The 17621-nt window shown below is 42.2% G+C and overlaps 1 protein-coding gene across 1 annotated transcript in view; it reads right to left on the bottom strand.

The window, feature by feature from the left end:
• The window catches only part of EGFL6 (EGF-like-domain, multiple 6), a 66745-nt gene that overhangs the window by 4323 nt on the left and 44801 nt on the right, over positions 1 to 17621 (bottom strand). Inside the window, 3 exon segments of the mRNA XM_015421775.1 lie at positions 1443 to 1529; positions 2107 to 2178; positions 15368 to 15706. Coding sequence (XP_015277261.1) covers positions 1443 to 1529; positions 2107 to 2178; positions 15368 to 15706 — 498 coding nt within the window.

Here is a 17621-nt window from a genome sequence, read left to right as displayed (position 1 = left end):
CCCCCCCTTCTCTCTCCTCCCCCCCCAGGCTCTGTCTCCCCCCTCTCTCTCTCCCCCCCTTCTCTCTCTTTCCCCCCCTTCTCTCTCTTCTCCCCCCCATGATGGTGAAGATGAGGATGGCGGCCAAGGTGGAAGCCACCCAAGGGGTCCGCTCCGAGGCTGGTGGGGGGGCTGTCCAAGCCGCTCCAGTTGCCGCCTCGCATGCCGCCGGCCCCGGCAAGCCGCTCACTCGGCCCGCATCCCAGCGGCCCGAGCCGGGCGCCCGCAGGCAACTTCAAGCAGGGGCGCCGCTTTCGGGCGCGAGCCGGCAGGGGCTCTCTTGGGAGGAGGGGTGTGTGTGTGTGCGTGTCTCTGGAGCGCCGCCTTCTCCCCCTCGGACGTTGCCGTAAGCCGCTTCTCTTCCCTTCACGGGAACGCTGGCTGCTGGCTCCACGTCTCTTCCCCCTCCTCACCGGTCTTTCTCCCCCGCCGCTGCCGCTGCTGGGCCTCACCAGCCGTTCGCTCCCTTCCCCTGCACGCAAGCCTGGTAGGTCGCAGAGCGTCTCCTGCGCATGCACAGGAGACGCTCTTGCACTTTCGGGGGGATTTAAACATCCCCCCGAGATTTTTTTCAACTTTTTTTATTTTTGTGCACATGTGGGGACTGGCCCACGTGTGCACAAACCTCCCCCGGCCCCCCAGCTGCCCCCGGAGCGCTGATTTAGCAATCCGCACTCCGGGGGCAACTTCGCTATTAGATATATAGATGAAAAGAACAATATAGGAACCAGTGTTCCCTCAAAGCTGAGTTAGTGTGAGCTAGCTCACAGTTTTTTAGTCTCCAGCTCACACATTTTTGTCTTAACTCAGGAAAGATGGCTCCAGAGCAAACTAATTTATGCAGGAGCCAAATTGCTTGCTCACAACTTTAATGCCAGTAGCTTACAAAATAGAATTTGTGCTCACAAGACTCCACAGCTTAGAGGAAGCATTGAAGGAACTGATGCTCAAAATACTTAACGGCACTTTAATATCTTAGAAGTATAATATGTAGTCTTCCTCCTCTTTCTGATCTTGTGCCATCTTTCACCTTATTTATATTTTATGAAAATAGTGGGGCATATGACCTATGAGGTCACCCCAAGTTGAAGCTTCAAACCCAATCACATAGTTCCACAGTTGCTGAAAATCACAGCGTTAAAATAAAACATGTGAGGAATACATAGGCCAGGATCAAAATGCCCCTGTATGTAGGCATGAATGCACCATGGGACTTTTCCACTATCTTGTTTCTCTCTCACACACAGACCTATCCCCCCCCCAAAAAAAAGCTTTTCCTTGAATGTCTCTCTGGAGTAGGAGTCAATGTAATGCAAAAGTTGGCAGAAAGGGAAATCAGCAACTTCTTCCCCCCTTTCTACAAGCAGAAGTTTTGATGTTTGGTTCCCAGCCATAGCTAATACCGTTATCATGATCTGCAGGATTCCAGTCAAAGTCATCACTTGCATCTTGCTGCCAGGCACAAGTCCCTTGACCAAAGCTGCAGTCCGCTGAGAAACAAGAGGTGTGGTTCAGAAAAAGGAGATCTAAGATACTATGTTACATGCAAGATTTGAGTAGCATTCTTCCCCCCCCCCCACTAGAGGTGTCCTTTATTTTATTATTTAGTAGAAATAAATCCAAACTGTAACAAACATTCCAAAAGCCAAAGAAAAACACAATCTAGAACCATGGATATGCACAAAAAGTTAAGAGATATTGCGCTGAAAGAGGGCACAGGACTATTTCCCTTAGAAAAAGGTACATGTGAGAAATATGAACCAAATGCAGACATATAAAAGGGGGGATGAACATTGTTCTGTAGAAAGATGAAAGATTTTATAAAAAGATCCAGGGAAAAGATGTCCAGTACTTACCAAGTAGAAAAAAGCCAGAAGCACCTTAAAGACTAACAACATTTGTGGCAGGGTAGGAGCTGTCATGAGTCACTGCTTGTTTACCAAGCTTAGCTAGATGCTCTCAAGTTAAAATTTAGTTCCAAAAATTATATACTCCAGTGAATAAGAGTTGCCAAGGAAACATACAATGCTAGATGAAAACTACTGTAGTAATCTAAAATTTGCCCACCTTCCAGCTCTGCTTTTTCTCGTGGAATTTTTCTTTGAACGGGGAGAGGACCGAAAGCAGCAGCTTCTTTAGCTAATTCATAAATGGGGGGAAAAACCACAAACATTTATTAGTTCTCAAAAAAGGAGGTGTGGTTTTGCATAACAGATCATTAAGAGTTCACAGTACTGCTTAACAACTTACATGATACAAGTTGCAATCCTAATAACAGCTTTCCAGGAGTAAGTTCCACTGAATAAAATAGAATTTATCTGCTTAGTCTTGCTTCCCTATACACACTTGGGTATTTATTTTATACCCCACCTTTCTCTCCTGAGGGGACTCAAAGCGGCTTACGTTGCTTCCTCTTCACAACAATCCTGGGGGCAGGGTTGACCAAGTGTGCATGTGTCGCAAGCAGCAACTAGAGAGGTTCTCTAATGGCTGCCACCACTCTGATATGGGACTCCTTGGGATGGCCCAGAGCACTCACCCTACCCCTTTATACTCCTTTTCCAGTAGGCTTCCCCGTATAAGTGATTGAATGAGGCATGAGGACCCAGGTAGAGTAACAAACTATTTTTAATTAAAAGCATTTAACAATAACTGCTTCAATAAGGTGCAGGAAAAATGAGCACAGTGAAGGTAGGTAAATCAGTAAAATAATAAATCCTAACGCGTCTGACTATACTGTCCTAGCCTTCTCTGGGTACTTGGTCTCAGACTGACTCGCCCCTTTTGGATGAGGGAGCCCTCCTTCGGCAGCAGCCTCACCACATCTGCCTCCTGGGAGTGAACACCCCTCCCACTTTGGGCAAGGCCTTTTATCTCTTCTTCCCAGACACCACCCTCTGCTCCCTTGGTAGAGGGGACATGGGAAATGTAAGTGTAACCCATGCAGTTTTGTAGCTGTTAACAGCATACAGGGATCAGGCACGCCTGCTTTTGCCAATAGGTGGTGTGACAATTAACTCCCCCCCCCCTCTATACTTAGTTAATGAGCATGCTCAGTGCTTGTAGCCTTCCCTAAAGGAGGCTGGGTATTCCCAGTAGCCAGCAGTTCAGCCTGGCCCAGAAAGAGGCAACATCTTGGGGAGAGGCCTATATAGACTTTGCTGTGTTAAGCCCTGCCTTGAATTATTGCAGGTAAATCCTGGAGTCAACTGAGAAGAGCTGCAGCCTCCCAAGTACAGCCTGGAAACCTCATATGCTGTTCCAGTATCTGTGAGCTTACAACATATGGACCTACAATATATGTATTATTTATGTGCTTAGTATTTTTTATGTTCTGTGCATCCTTGTGGATGCTGAAGATATCTGTACTCAGTAATATCCTGAAGATTCATTGCTATGAAGTAATAGCAACCAACCAGAAGTGAATGAGGATTTATATGAAAACCTCCATGCTTTGTTTATATAAAGAGTTTATTTTAAATGTTAAAGTGCATTGGTTGTATTGCCTCTTTTATGTCTGTGTTCAAGTACATGTGTATTAACAGCAGTTACATATTCTTAATAACCATAGGTGGGAGTTCCGCTGTCAAAACCGACTGAACCTGCCCACTCTCCCTACAGATATTAGGACCTTAGTGGGTTACATAAGCCCTGATCGCTACTCCAATACAGTCTTCCCTGGAGCCACTAGGACTCCCTAGAGCCTGTAGGCTGCACTACTAGAGGTCCAGGATCATGACAGCATGACTGGGCCATGGTCAACAGCAGAGTGGGTAATCGAACCTGGGTCTCCACCCCCTAACCACTGCTTCACACTGGCTCTCAGTTGTGACAGTAATGACCACATTGGTTTGTGTTAGGTTTAGCCCTTAAAATACAGATTGAATAAAAACAAGAGCCACATACCATGTATAGGTTTAAAGGTAAAACAATTCTAAGTTTACTGAAAACAAAAGGGAGAGGAACTTTGGAGAAAATAAAAGCAAGCTAAGCAGACTACATGTTTACTCCTTGAAAGGTAAAAGCTTAATGGCTTCTTCTTCTTGCTCTCAGACAAAGGGTTGTAAAACATGTAAACAACTGCATAGAACATCAAAACATTTCTTCAAGCAACATATTGACCAACCAACAGAAAGGTTACAGACCACCTTATTTTACTAACACCTCCTATAAATTTTCCTGGGCAAGACTTAACTCTATTCTAACTGGTTACAGGCTAGACTATGTAATATCCTGCTTACTAACAATAACAGTTAACTCCATAATGACAGAAGTGGAGGCAATTTGTAAATATGCCAACAGTTTGTGTGATGATATTTTTCAAAAATTAATTGTTCAAAACTAAGAAATGACCCAGTTATCTTCTAATCAACATTCTATTGTATAAAATCCACTTCTAAACATACACTGAAATAAAATCAGTCACAACAGTAAGAAAATTCTACATTTACCAATTATAAAACAATTCCAAATTCAATTAGTATCAGAAATCAGTGGACCAACAGAAACTGCTAGATTAAATTAATTTAGACTCTTCATCAGTGACTGCTGTACAGCATATGGACTTTAACAAATCATCTTCTGTGTACATTCATAAAGATGCATGGGGATCTTCTTTATCCATAGGGGGAAAAACACCCTGCTACACATGGAGATAGATCAAGATGGTAGCCATGTTAGTCTGTCTGTAGCTACTGCTACACAGAAATTTTAAAATGCTGAAACCTTTGTGCTAAACCATACGATATCTTTGGAAAACTTCATCATTGCACTGAGCTTAAGCTCACAAAGAACATGGTTCCCAATTTTTAAAAAAGATTTATTATGCGCTAATCTTCAGAACACAATACAGCTTTGGCCACTATTATCCATGCACAGTGGTCACTTATAGGGGTGTTTGAACATCTGCCAGTTCAGCTCACTTCCTGTTCTCCGAAGGTGATCAGGCAGCCAATTAACCAACAGGCTGTTTGGCTGTTTGCATCTATTCACAGTAGGGTTGCCAGCTCTGGGTTGGGAAATACCTGGCGATTTGGGGGTGAAGCCTGGGAAGGTCAGGGATTGGGGTGGGGAGGGACCTCAGCAGGGTATAATGCCATAGAGTCCACCCTCCAAAGCAGCCATTTTCTCCACGGGAACTACTCTTGGTCATCTGGAGATCAATTATAACAGCAGATCTCCCAGTGCCGTGTGGAGGTCGGCAACCCTAATCCACAGGAACAGGATATTTGCAGCCATCAGAAGCTGACTCCCAGCTGATGAGGAATCAGCTTCTGATCTCCTGCTGGGGCAATTTTGCTCTGTACCTGTGATGACACTTCATCTCCAGACCTAGGGACTGACATTTCACACCCTATAAACTTTTAAAAATATATTTATAACTTAAGTTTTTTGGACCTCTTAGTTTTCTAGTCCTCAGTGGCGGCAATGGCTGGACAGGGTGCTACCCAGCATTCACAAGGCCCACTATGAGGGGATGATAGGCTTGAAGGAACCACACAGTGGTCTTTATAAAAACCACTAAGAAACAGGTTAATTTCAGTGGTATGCATGGCTTGGTTGTTCCTTTGTTTTCCTTTTCTCCAACTCTCTCAGAATTACAGTAGCAAAGTTACTGGAGAGCTAGGGCCTGAGAAAGCATAAGACTCATAAAGCAGCTTTCTTGTTTGACTGATTCAGACTTATAACATGGAACAGAAAGGCTTTAAACTTTTAACTGACTTTGACAGGAACAGCACCCAAATCCTACTTATCTTCAAAGTATCTGAAGTTCCCAATGGACTACCTACCTAAGCAGCAGGCCTCCTTACCAAGGCACCAAGGCACCCACCAACACCTTTTCTGGCACCCACCAAATGTTTTTAGAAAGTGGGTGGGGCCAAGTAGTACGTTTACCCAACAAGGTTTCTGATAGTCTACTGGAGATTTGATTGGCTGTGGATTTTTTTTTTTAAATGTTGCTTTGGCAGCAGTTTCCAACACAGCACAAGGATCTGCCCTGTGTGACTTAAGCTGTGGCATTAAGTAGCTGGCTCCATCTCGTGCAGCAGCCATTTTCTTGCTGCACCCACCATACCGTGTCAGGATTCCAAATGTGCCTGCAGGCTCAAGAAGGCTGGGGATCCCTTGTCCTAACCCTTCTCCCACCAAAATCCACCAACCTTCAACTCTGTCAGTTGGCCAGCAGTTAAACTGCCAAACTCCTCCTATTTTCTTTCATTTTCAACATTCAAATCCACAGTTCGAAAGTGACTGACGGAAGCTCCTGGAGGGCAGAACTTGAAACTATCCTTCACAGTACCCAGGTGTTTTTTTTTTGGGGGGGGGGCATATCAGCAACCAGACTTGCTGAGATGCAACAAATTCCAGGGAGTGATCAGAAGCCCAGATGATTTCCCTTCTCTTCTTCCCACTCAAAGCTTTCAGCTTGGGCTGTAGAGAAAAAGAGATGAATGAGCTTTCTCCTCTCCCTTTTGCAATGGGGAGCTCAGAAGTATTGCTACTGTCCCCCTGCTCCACTACAGCTTGGATGGGGAGTAACTTCTTCATCTATAGCCACCATCTCCAACTGCCATTATGTTGGTGGAAGGACAGCTTTAGAACCAACCCTTGGTGTTCCATTGTACTTGGTATTGAATCATTACACTTCAAGCCTGCTGTTCCTCCAAAGTGCTCAGAGTGGCTAATATGGGGTCACTCATCCAGGTATTTTTCAGAGCTATACCAGTTTCAGCAGCAGATCTGCATCAAATTCCTTCAGATCGTTCTCTGGGTTATTATCTTTATATATGTGGATATAACAAACAGATGCAAGTTTGGCTTGGGTATATAAAACTAATTTAATAAGAACATAAGAGAAGCCAATATTGGATCAGGCCAATGGCCCCATCTAGTCCAACACTCTGTCACACAGTGGCCAAAAATACCAGGTGCCATCAGGAGGTCCATCAGTGGGGCCAGGACTCTAGAAGCCCTCCCACTGTTCCCCCCACCCAAGCACCAAGAATAAAGTGCCTCACTGCCCCAGACTGAGAGTTCTTGTCTATACCTTGTGGCTAATAGCCACTGATGGACCTTTGCTCCATATATTTATCCAGTTCCCTCTTGAAGCTGTCCATGCTTGTAGCTGCCACCACCTCCCGAAATCAACCATAATCTAAATTTATGAAAAGTATTTAAAGATTTATTAAGATAATATGGTACAGGAAGTTGTGCTTTTGCACTTTGCAAAACTGAAAACTGGCAGTTCTCTTCAGAGAAAATATGCAAAACTTTTGACAGATGTTACTTAAAAAACAAATTCATAACCTCCTTCACTCATCTGAGAAGACACACAGGGAGACAGAACAGGCCCTCAAGTAAGTTAACAAATGTTCAGCCAAACACAATTCAGGAATACTATTTATGCAGTAACATCCTGCCGAAAGCTTGTCTTCTCTAGTAACATTGCAGGATTTGAGAAATTTAAGACTAAACTAGAATCACAGTGCAATCCTGTGCAGCTACTCAAGTTTCAGCCCATTGATTTCAGTAAGTTTAGATGGGTGTAGCTCTGCACTGGATTGCTCTGTTAGAGAATTTTTTTTAAAAAAAACACACAACTAAATCTGAATCTTGATTTAGGTGCAAAAGAATGTGTATAAGGCTGTGGGCTGGTGAGGTGTACGTCAGAAAGAGGATAAACTAAATAATTTACTAAAATTACATAATGCTTTTGAATGAAAGAAAAACTGCCTTGCAAATATTTTACCATAAAGGGAAATTATTTTGTATTCAGACTGTTCTTTTAAAAAAAGTTTTCAGTACTTTCAGGGGTATTTTTTTTAAAACACAGTGTTTTAGGGGGAAATGTCATTAATGAAAATTTACTTCAATGCAGTGGTTCTTAATGTGGCCAGTAGGTGATCTATACATCCAGAATATTTGTGAGGAAATGGGGGAGACTGCGGATTTCAGACAGCCTCTTTCCTTTCCCTACTTGCAGTGGTCTCTGAAAGAATCAGAATGCAGTAAAGAAAAAAAATCCTGGCCTGAAATTACCATACATTCACTAAACATACAATCCAACTAATACCCAGTAAGAGTATCACCGTATTTCTAACACCCAATTGCCAGCCTTCTTGAATGAAACTGACCTTAGCATAACTAGAAATGGTTCTCTTATATCAGCAAACTAAGTAAAATTACATCATTTCAAACTCTGAACAAAAATCTTACTTAAAATCCCTTTTAAAAGAAAAGTAAAACACATTTTCTCTAGTTCTTAGCATGTCTGCTCCTTTCCCAAGTTTTACCGTGCCCAACAGAAGATGTCCACCATTGTTCATGACACAGCTAGCAAATTTAGCATGAATCTAACTACGGACATGGATTTAATAGAATGAAAGTCCACTAGGGCCATACTGACATTTTAAAAATGAAACTTGGTATATTGTGTGAATTTCATTTAAGCAAGAATGCTGCAGCTGCATTATACTATAGTGGATCAAGTAACAAAAACTGTCATTCACAATAGGCAGCATCCTACCACTCCGTGTACAGAAGGTGCAGTTCTCCTGTGTTCCTTTCCATTGCTATGGCTCTTTCTGAGTCCTGGAGAGATCAGTCCTACGGGTGCAGGACCTATGTGGAAGAATGGCCAGGCTGGCTAGGAGGGCTGGAATGCAGAGGGACAAGGAGTTGAAGTGGTTCCTTTTTCCTGTTCCTCCCTCCTGTTCTCCTAGTCCCCTCTTGCTCCAACCTGACTACCTCCATGGCTGTTCCTCTTTGTAGATCCTGCAACACAGGGACTACATTTTCCAGGAGTTAGAGGGAGCTGCAGCAATGGAGGGCAATGTGGGAAATCTCCATGTGCCTTCCACATGCAGATGGTGGGGAACTCATTGTTTTCAGATTATAACAAGGCTGTTGGAAGAGAAGGACTTTGCACTGTCTCTTAGGGCGATTTCGCACTGGAGCTGCCTTGTGGCGCAGCCCCGTTTGCCCCGACACAAACATGTTAATTTCATACCCGAGGCTGTGGGGCTGCATTTGACCCGTGGCTTCGCCCGATTTCCTCCGCAGTTTCATGATCCTCAAAAACCAAGATCACGAAACTGCGGAGGAAATCGGGCGAAGCTGCGAGTAAAAATGCAGCCCCGCAGCCTCGGGTGTGAAATTAACATGTTTGTGTTGGGGCAAACGGCGGCTGCGCCGCGACGCTACTCTAGTGCGAAATCACCCTTAGTCTCAGACTTCAAAGGGGAACTATATAAAGAGTCAGAGAGATAGATGAGTCAGGACGCTGAATGTCCTTCCTTTCCACTGCTCTGATACTATCCTTTTGATGAGTAGCTTGCTACTCTCAGAGAATCTTCCTTCCTTCTGGCTGACACTTTCTTTCCCCACACTTCTCCATCCTGGCACCAAGAGGGCAGGACATGCTTTCTGCATGTCTATCCATCCTAGACAGATTAGAATCTTGTCTCTACTGTATCCTATCAAGAATGGATATTTTCTTACAATAAGGGACTCATACTAGTTTTGCAAAGAAAGAGGCTCTATGTTTAAATTAGTTTCTGTCTGGGGTCATCGCAAAATTTTGGAGGCACGCAATAATAGTTCCAATCTTTAAGAAGGGTCAGTGCTTGGGCCCAACTGTCCAATTATCATGTTTAGGCAAACTATATTCTTCATGTTTTGCTAGATGTGTTAACTGATCAGCTTGAACGAGGTGACATTCTGGACCAAGTGCAGACAGGGTTCAGGAGAGGTAGTTCAACTTTGGACCATCGCCTAGTTTTATACCACCTGATAGAAAAATACACTCATTTCCCATGTGGCTCCATTTACATAGGATTTATCAATCTGAAAGGGGATTTTGAAATCACCCCCTAGGACAAGACTTTGGGGAAAGATGCAACACATCAGAATTGATAAAAGGCTGTTGTAGCTCATGCAGCGACTTCATGCAGACCTTACAGCTCAGGTCCCTTGTAGTTATGGTGGCAAACTAACTTACCCATTTAACCTCAATAAAGGGGTTAGGCAGGGCTGCCTTTTGGCCCCATTTTTGTTCAACCTATATATGAATGATATTTCGCCCTTCTTTAATGAGCTCTATCATCTATCCCATTTGACTAATTGCAATATCCCAGTTTTGCTTTATGCTGATGATACTGCTTTGCTCTCTCAGACAAGAGTTGGTCTGCAGAAATCATTAAAATTTTCTCTGAATATTGCATTAAGGATGGCCTGAAAATAAACCAGAAATCTTAAGTACTTGTCTTCTCCCAAAAAAGAAATCCTACAGTGTTCAGATGGACTTTGACTGATGAAGAAATCTAACAAGGGAAGGATTTTTCATGTTTGGGTATTCTTCTTTCATCTAATCAAAAATGGGAACAACATCAGTCGTTAATAAGGCAAGAAGCAAAAACCTGTGCCTGCAGCATATTAAGTTTTTCCTAAAACAGTGGTAGAAACTATGTTCCAGGCACTTTTCAGGTCTTTAACTTAAGGTTCTCCCAATTATTCTCTGTGGAGTAGCCATAAAGATTGTTTTGATTAATGAAAATACTGACCATCTTCTATTTTTTTTTTCTTTTGCTGAAATTATTAAACATTCCTCTTCATGCAGCTGGCATGGCTCTTCATACAGAATTGGGCCAACCTTCCCTTTAGGCAAGGGATTAGTTACATGCATTTTGATTGTTCATTAAGTCATATTTGAGCAGAAAGGCTATCTGGCACTCCTGAAAGAGGACCCTTATAGGTCAATATCGTTTAAGACTGTGTTTGAGAAACTCCTGACTCTTGGTGTTAACCTGGATACTATCCAGGACCTGGGTCTTCATACAGCATTTACTTTGGTGAGAAATCCTGTAAAATTAATTGATCACTGAAGCTCTGCCTTTAGAGCACACCGCACCTGTTCATCCCAATTTTTTGGTATCCCACCTATGAAATCTCTTCCCTCCTATACCTATCTGTTGAATTTCCACAGCCTTTTAAGAGTGTTCATTCTGGCCAGACTAAGCGTCCACTTCTTGGCAATTATGAGGGGAACAAATCTGCCGCTGTTCCTTAGGTAACGTGATTGAACATAGTCTTTTGGAGTGTCCTTTGTATGCTAATCTCAGGAGACATTATATTTCACCATGTTTGCCAGTTCAATCTGATATATATTCTTATGTCCTAGTCACACATCTACTTGCTGACAGGGATCCAAAAAGAACTCTAGCAGCTGTAACTTTTTTTTACTCCTTTTGTCTATTGGGTGATAAGTGATTAACAACAGCTGTTCACTTCTCAAGATCAATGTATCACAGAGCTTTTATTGGATAAAAGAAAAAGGTAATTTTGTTTCTTAGCATCACATACAAATAGGATAGCTTCCGCTACGTTATGTGGCTTAAGCACTATGCTAACCTAATATTCCTTCAAAAGCCTGCAACCCTAAGAACACTTTCATGGGAGTAAGTCTAACTGAATATAATTGGGGTCACTTCTTTGTAGACCTTCTTAGGATTTCTTCCAAAATGTGTGAGAACAAAGGTTCCTTTCAACTCTTCTTTTTAAAATTTACTTGCTGAACAACTTCAGAAGAACCATGCTTGCAGCTATGATATATGCTGCAATCCTACACAACTGTTGTTTAACTTTTATTGAGATTTTAAGAACTTGTGTGCACAGCTATGAACACAAGGAAGAGAATCATGTGAGTAGCAACCTGCCAGCAGTGCATTCAAGTTCTTTTCTTTGAATAGTACTATGCCATCCTCCCACGGCAAATGAGTTTGAAGCCCCAGGAGATTCCAACACAATCTGTGATTTGCACAGGCTCCACTAGATTGCATCCTGCCACTCCACAGTTACCTGAAGAAGACCTAGTTCTCCTGGAGACTTCTTAAGCTATAAGAAAGCTTGAGACTTAACTGAGCAGAGTTGGAGGATACAAAGAAGGGGGGAAACCCCCCATCACTGTACATTCATGCCTTAGGTGTGCCTAAAGTAGCTCATCTGAGAATGGGTATGTGTGTGTGTGTAAGATTTACAGTACAATCCTAAACAGACATCCTTCTAAGGCCACTGAAGTCAACAGGTTTAGGAAAACGTGTAACTCAACTTAAGACTACGTTGTTAATAGCAACGTTCAGTGCAGTAGTGCATGTGAGACATATGTGAGAGTGAGGTCAGAACTGTTTGCTAGAAACGGATCAATTGCGTCAATGAGCCTAGTAATTGTTAACCAGCTCTGGTGGTGATTTGTTTCCATTGGAATGATGCCCGCGGCCTCATTTCTGTGGTTTCTTGGTATCAACAAAAGAGGAGGCATTTTGGCGAGACATCTGAGGGACAATGAGATTAGGAGGACAAACACAGCACAGCATAAATCTTCAGGGCACCATCTGGAAGAGCTTTCGTCACATTACTCTGCAATACTCTCTGGTCTCTGAACAGGTAAATAAATAAACACCTCAATAGAATATGATGCAAGACTGATAAAGCAACATTTCAGTGAACAATACCCAGACTGCGAAGCCATCACAGAACAAAAAGCTCTCATCTAAACCACTAAATGCATTCCCACACCAGCTACTACTGCTTATAAGCCAGTGCTCAGTACATACGTCACTTAGGGAAATGCCCCCATTTTATCTGAAACAAACAGGGTGGAACTAGACAGTACAAGAGACACATGGTTGCCAACAAAACTGGCAGCTCTGCATCACTTCCACCCATTCTTATGTAACACTGAGCAAGTAAAAATATGGTATGTGGTATCCTTATGGTTTAATCATATTTCCCAAAGCAGCAGCTAATGAAGTGAAGTGGAAATGATGCACTATGATATCACATACATTTTATGAACTAGCCATTATGGAGGAGAAAGAGACACAGAGCTACTATTTTGGGCAGCAGCCACACATCTCTTGTAATATCTAGTTCTATAACTTTACTTGATGGCAACATTACTTTGTCACTTCTGTAGTGTATCTCCAAATGTTTTACAGACCGAAGCATGGGGAAAGGAAAAGGTCAGAAACAAGACAAGTTTTTCCAATAGTGGAAGTGTTATCATCCGCAGCAGACTGCTACATCATTCAAATGTTGAAGAGTACAGTAAGGGGAACCTGTTTAGTTTTGCATTCTATAGAAGAAATTTTAATAGAGGTATAGGGGGATGTGGAATGGTATAGTATAGCTGTATCTCATCAGATCTCAGAAGCGAAGCAGGGTCAGTACTTGGATGGGAAACCACCAAGGAAAGCTTTGCAGAGGAAGGCAGTGGCAAAACAACTCTGCTTACTCACTTGCCTTGAATGAGGTTGCCATGCATTGGCTGCAACTTGATGGCGCTTTACACACACAACAGAGGTACAGAACCCAGCACTGCTTGTTTAGAACTGGGAAACCTCTTTGTGGGCAGCCTTGAGGAATTCTGATCTGATGGCTTTCTGGTGTGTGTGTGTGTGTGTGGAAGTGGTCCCTGGTCCCAAGGATTAATTTGAGTAATGTAAGGGAGAAATCTTATAGTCTGCAAAGCTGCTAATCCATGTGTCACAGCTGGGTCAGCAAAAGGTGTAGATAGCACAGTCACAGTTTTTCAAAATGAAGGAAGGACATCATGGCCTGTTTTTCTATTATCTTCAGCAGATGTAGACCTGGCACAATCCTGTACTTAATGGCACAATCCTGTACACCCTTACCTTGGAGTAAGTATAACTGAACATAGAGGATCTTACTTCTGAGTAGATATGCATAAGATTCCACTGCATCTCAACCAGAATATTTTTTTAAAAAACAATGAGGTTTCTGAAAGTCAGTCAGTATAGCACCAATTAAATTATACATATACATTATTTTTGAGAAAACAACAGTGCACTTTGTGTATTCTAAAAAGAAGCGATGGGCCACATAAATATATAGACATCAGTCGATTTTCCAGCAATTGATAACTCAGCCGGAGCCATAGGCGCAAACTGTGGGGGAGGGGGGGCCTTGGGAGCTTGGGCCTTTCCCAATTTTTTCCAGGGAGAACTTAGCCTCCCCTGGGCAACTAGTGCCAGGCACTATTGAGTTTAAAACTTCCCTGTGTGGGTTTTTTCCTCTGGGCTAGAAAGGAGGAAGTCAGGATCACCTTCTTACAAATGCTAATTGAGCTAGCAAGATAGACAATGGGATGGTTAAAAATCCCCCCTCCCTTCTCCAAGCATATATGTGGAGGTACCAAATGCTAAAGAATCTTTAAAAAGACAAATCTCTGGAGACAGGAAAAGCTGAGCAGGGAAAGAGATTTGATAACATTCCTTGCAACACGAAGAGAAGGTCTCTTGTGGCTGGATCCATCAGGTTTTTGGTTGTATCTTTGCATGCTCTAGGCTAATAACTAAGGTTTTTGATATCCAGAACATATCAATCCTTGAATATGTTTGGTGTCTGTTGGAAAAGAAAGTATAGTCCTTAATCCTGGCTGGCTCCAACCATTTTCAGTGTAGCAACAGACAGACTACGAAGCCTCTGTTGGACTCAACATACTTGTTGGGCTCCATTTTACACTGTGGGGAAACTGTGTCTCTATTTTATTTTAATTGGGTCTATATATCCTTGATTGAGAACAATTTTTTTTTTCATGTGAGGGGGGGCTGCTTCAACCACTCCTAAATTCTTCTTTCAATTTCCATTTAATTTTTAAATGGTAAGCCCATCTGCATGAACAAGATAAGAGGGGGACATGCAGATCAGAGGTCTTTTAAAATTTCCTTTTGCCCTGTGTGCAGCCCAGAGAGAACATTGGCAAGAAATGTCCACTCTGTACATGTTCATGCTCTTCATTTTGCTGTTAGTTAAAATGGTGTGGTGCAGTTTCAAAGGGGCAACTAACTGGGATGTACAAAAGGAATGACAGGATTGCCCATTGGAAACAATGGGAGAGGCTTGAAGGTCCATTGGAGGTAATGGGACCTAGGAGTCCCCACCACTCAGCTGTTTTTATGGCTTTCACAGGAAACAGAAAGCAGGAGTTTAAAGGGACTCAGAGTCCCTTTAAACCCTTAATTTCTGCTCTATGCATGAACCACCACAAATGGCTTTGAAAGTTTGTGTGACGGTAGACTTGTCATGAACTTTGGTTTGAAAACCATGAACAGGGCAAAATTCATCATGAATCCCTATTCAAAAGTACCATGTAAAATGCTGTATTACTCTACTACTAATTTTGGTTTACTGTCTTATGCAGGGAAATTCATAAAAAGTAGTAGAACATGTCACTAACATGTTAGGAGTGCTAATTAAAGTTCTACATAAACTTATGCATTTGAAAAAAATATGTTAAACTAACACTTACAAAAAACATCTCCTCGAAGTTTCTTCTCAGGCTCACTCTGGTTTTCATGGTCTTCTCTTTCTCCTTCCACCTCTCCTTTCTCTTCTACTCTCTCATCTCTTCCAAGATCTTCAGTGCCTTTCCCCTGTTTGGTATAGCGACCTTCTATGTATATGCCATCTTCATAGTCTAAAGGCCTGACATGAATTTTAGAAGCTGGAGTCACAGGAGGTTCTGGAATCACATTTTTGATGTCTTCATGCTTTTTCACACTGTTTTTATGCACAAGCAGTTTCTTGAATTTCTCTTTGGCAGCTCCAGAAATCCTAGGAATCTCTTTCACAGAATTTTCGTGTACAACTAGAACAAACAACAAAATAAAATATGCCTGATTTAGCTGCCATTTTACACCTATTAAATTTATAAACAATACTTTTGTGTGACAAAAAGCCAATTGCTAATAATTTTTGAAGAGATGCAAATGAATCCCTATTATATGCAAGAAACTGCTGGGAACGATCTTTCATTAGTGCCACCATCAGCACTGGCACTCAGAAGAAGGTCTCCCAGGAATACAGGTGGTGGTGGACCCAATTCTACACATTTCCTCATTAAGTAGTTAAGATGTAAGTCAGCTCTGAGTCCATATGCTTTCAAATCTCTGGGTAAAATTAATACTGGCCTCATTCTGGCACAGTTCCCAGACATAGTAGAGAAGTTCCTCATACTCCAGAAGTATCCTAGGAAGCTGAAAAGCCATTATATTCAATGGTGACATATATGTTACTATAAAGGATGTACCAAAGCTGAAAAGTTATTTCAGGTGCTGGCAGACACATATTTGGCTCCCACAATTAACAGTTTTAGCCCGTCTGTTCATGGGAAAATCTGACTTCACAATTTTTAACTCAGGGGAATGAAACTGAAAACAGAACAGATGGTATTTCTCATATGCTTATTTAACAATGGTGGTAAGGGGGGGACATCTATTATAAATATAAAATGATAATATGGATAAAGCAGTAACATAGGACATGTCTTTGAAAATATCTTTTTTCACATATTATGCTGGTTAATTTTCCCCAAACTTTCGCTGCTTCCACATGAGGATTTTTCTACACATGGACAGCAGGAAGCTCCTACAGCGAAGTGCACAAATTCTCAGAATTAAAAGGGAAACGGCAGGCTGCCTATGGGGAGAAGCATCCATTTTGGACACTCCCTTGTAGCCACCATGGAGAGGAGGGCAGACCTAAGCCGCGCCTTCCAAATGACAGAACTGAACTGTACATTCTCCTCCCCCTTCAGCCCTTAAAAGGGAGTTTTTTGTTTCTTTACCAAACTGTGCAGTAGCACTACAGTATGGCTGGAAAAGTAGTAGTGTTCTGGTAGTGCTGTTTCATGAGGATTTAACTGCAGGTATTTAACAAGCTAGAAAGTATACAAACAAAACAGAACTGAAAGTTCTGTCTTCCCTATGGATAATGTTTTCAGCCTAGTTTTGCTTAGATGCCTATACGTTAACTCTTTGTTAACTGCCTGCTCAGTTATTCTTTCCCCTAGAGGTGGTGCTAAAAAGGATGCACTGTACAATTTAACTGACATGGTTCACTGAATCTTTATTCTGGGTATGGCAAGGAAAAATTAACAGGAAACCCCAATTCCCAACAAATTTGCTCTCAGTCATCAGTAAGACAAAGCCCCAGTGTTTCAATAAAAAGTCTGTGGAGATTTTCAAACCAGGGATGACTGCCCAGCAAATTCAAGCATCTGCTTGCAGTTCCTCCTTTGAAGTCTTCCTCTAGGAATGAAATTTTCTTACAACTCCATATAATTTTTTCTGGCTTCAGAAAGCAGAAGAGACATTGGTACGATACTTAATTGGGGGTTTGGGGGATTGGATGGAAGCCTGCACATGCCAAATTTCTCAGCCAGGTATAGACACATCTGAAGTGTCACAGTCCACATGCTGAAACCAAAACATGTCCACAGTTCCTCCTACTTCCTCAGGCCAAGATAATCCTGTTCTTGGGTCTTAGCAAGATAAATCAGTTTGACATAGTAAAAGTGTTTGTTCCTCAGGCTATCATGTATGCACTGTCTACACCAAGTGATGGAAAGATATGCAAGATGGCAGCAATAGAGGAAGGATCCATGGTCTGTAATTTTAATCCCCCCTCAGGTGTTAATTACGTTGATGTGTCATTGGATGTGCGCTTAAGTGCACTGTTCAGTGAAACTGAAAGCTGTCTCTACAGCTTTGAAATCATGCTCT

Source organism: Gekko japonicus, unplaced genomic scaffold (assembly GCF_001447785.1).
Source record: "Gekko japonicus isolate JY-2015 unplaced genomic scaffold, Gekko_japonicus_V1.1 scaffold4375, whole genome shotgun sequence".
Lineage (NCBI taxonomy): Eukaryota > Metazoa > Chordata > Lepidosauria > Squamata > Gekkonidae > Gekko > Gekko japonicus.
Note: the sequence above shows the minus strand (reverse complement) of the source record. Positions and strands in the feature narration are given on the sequence as shown.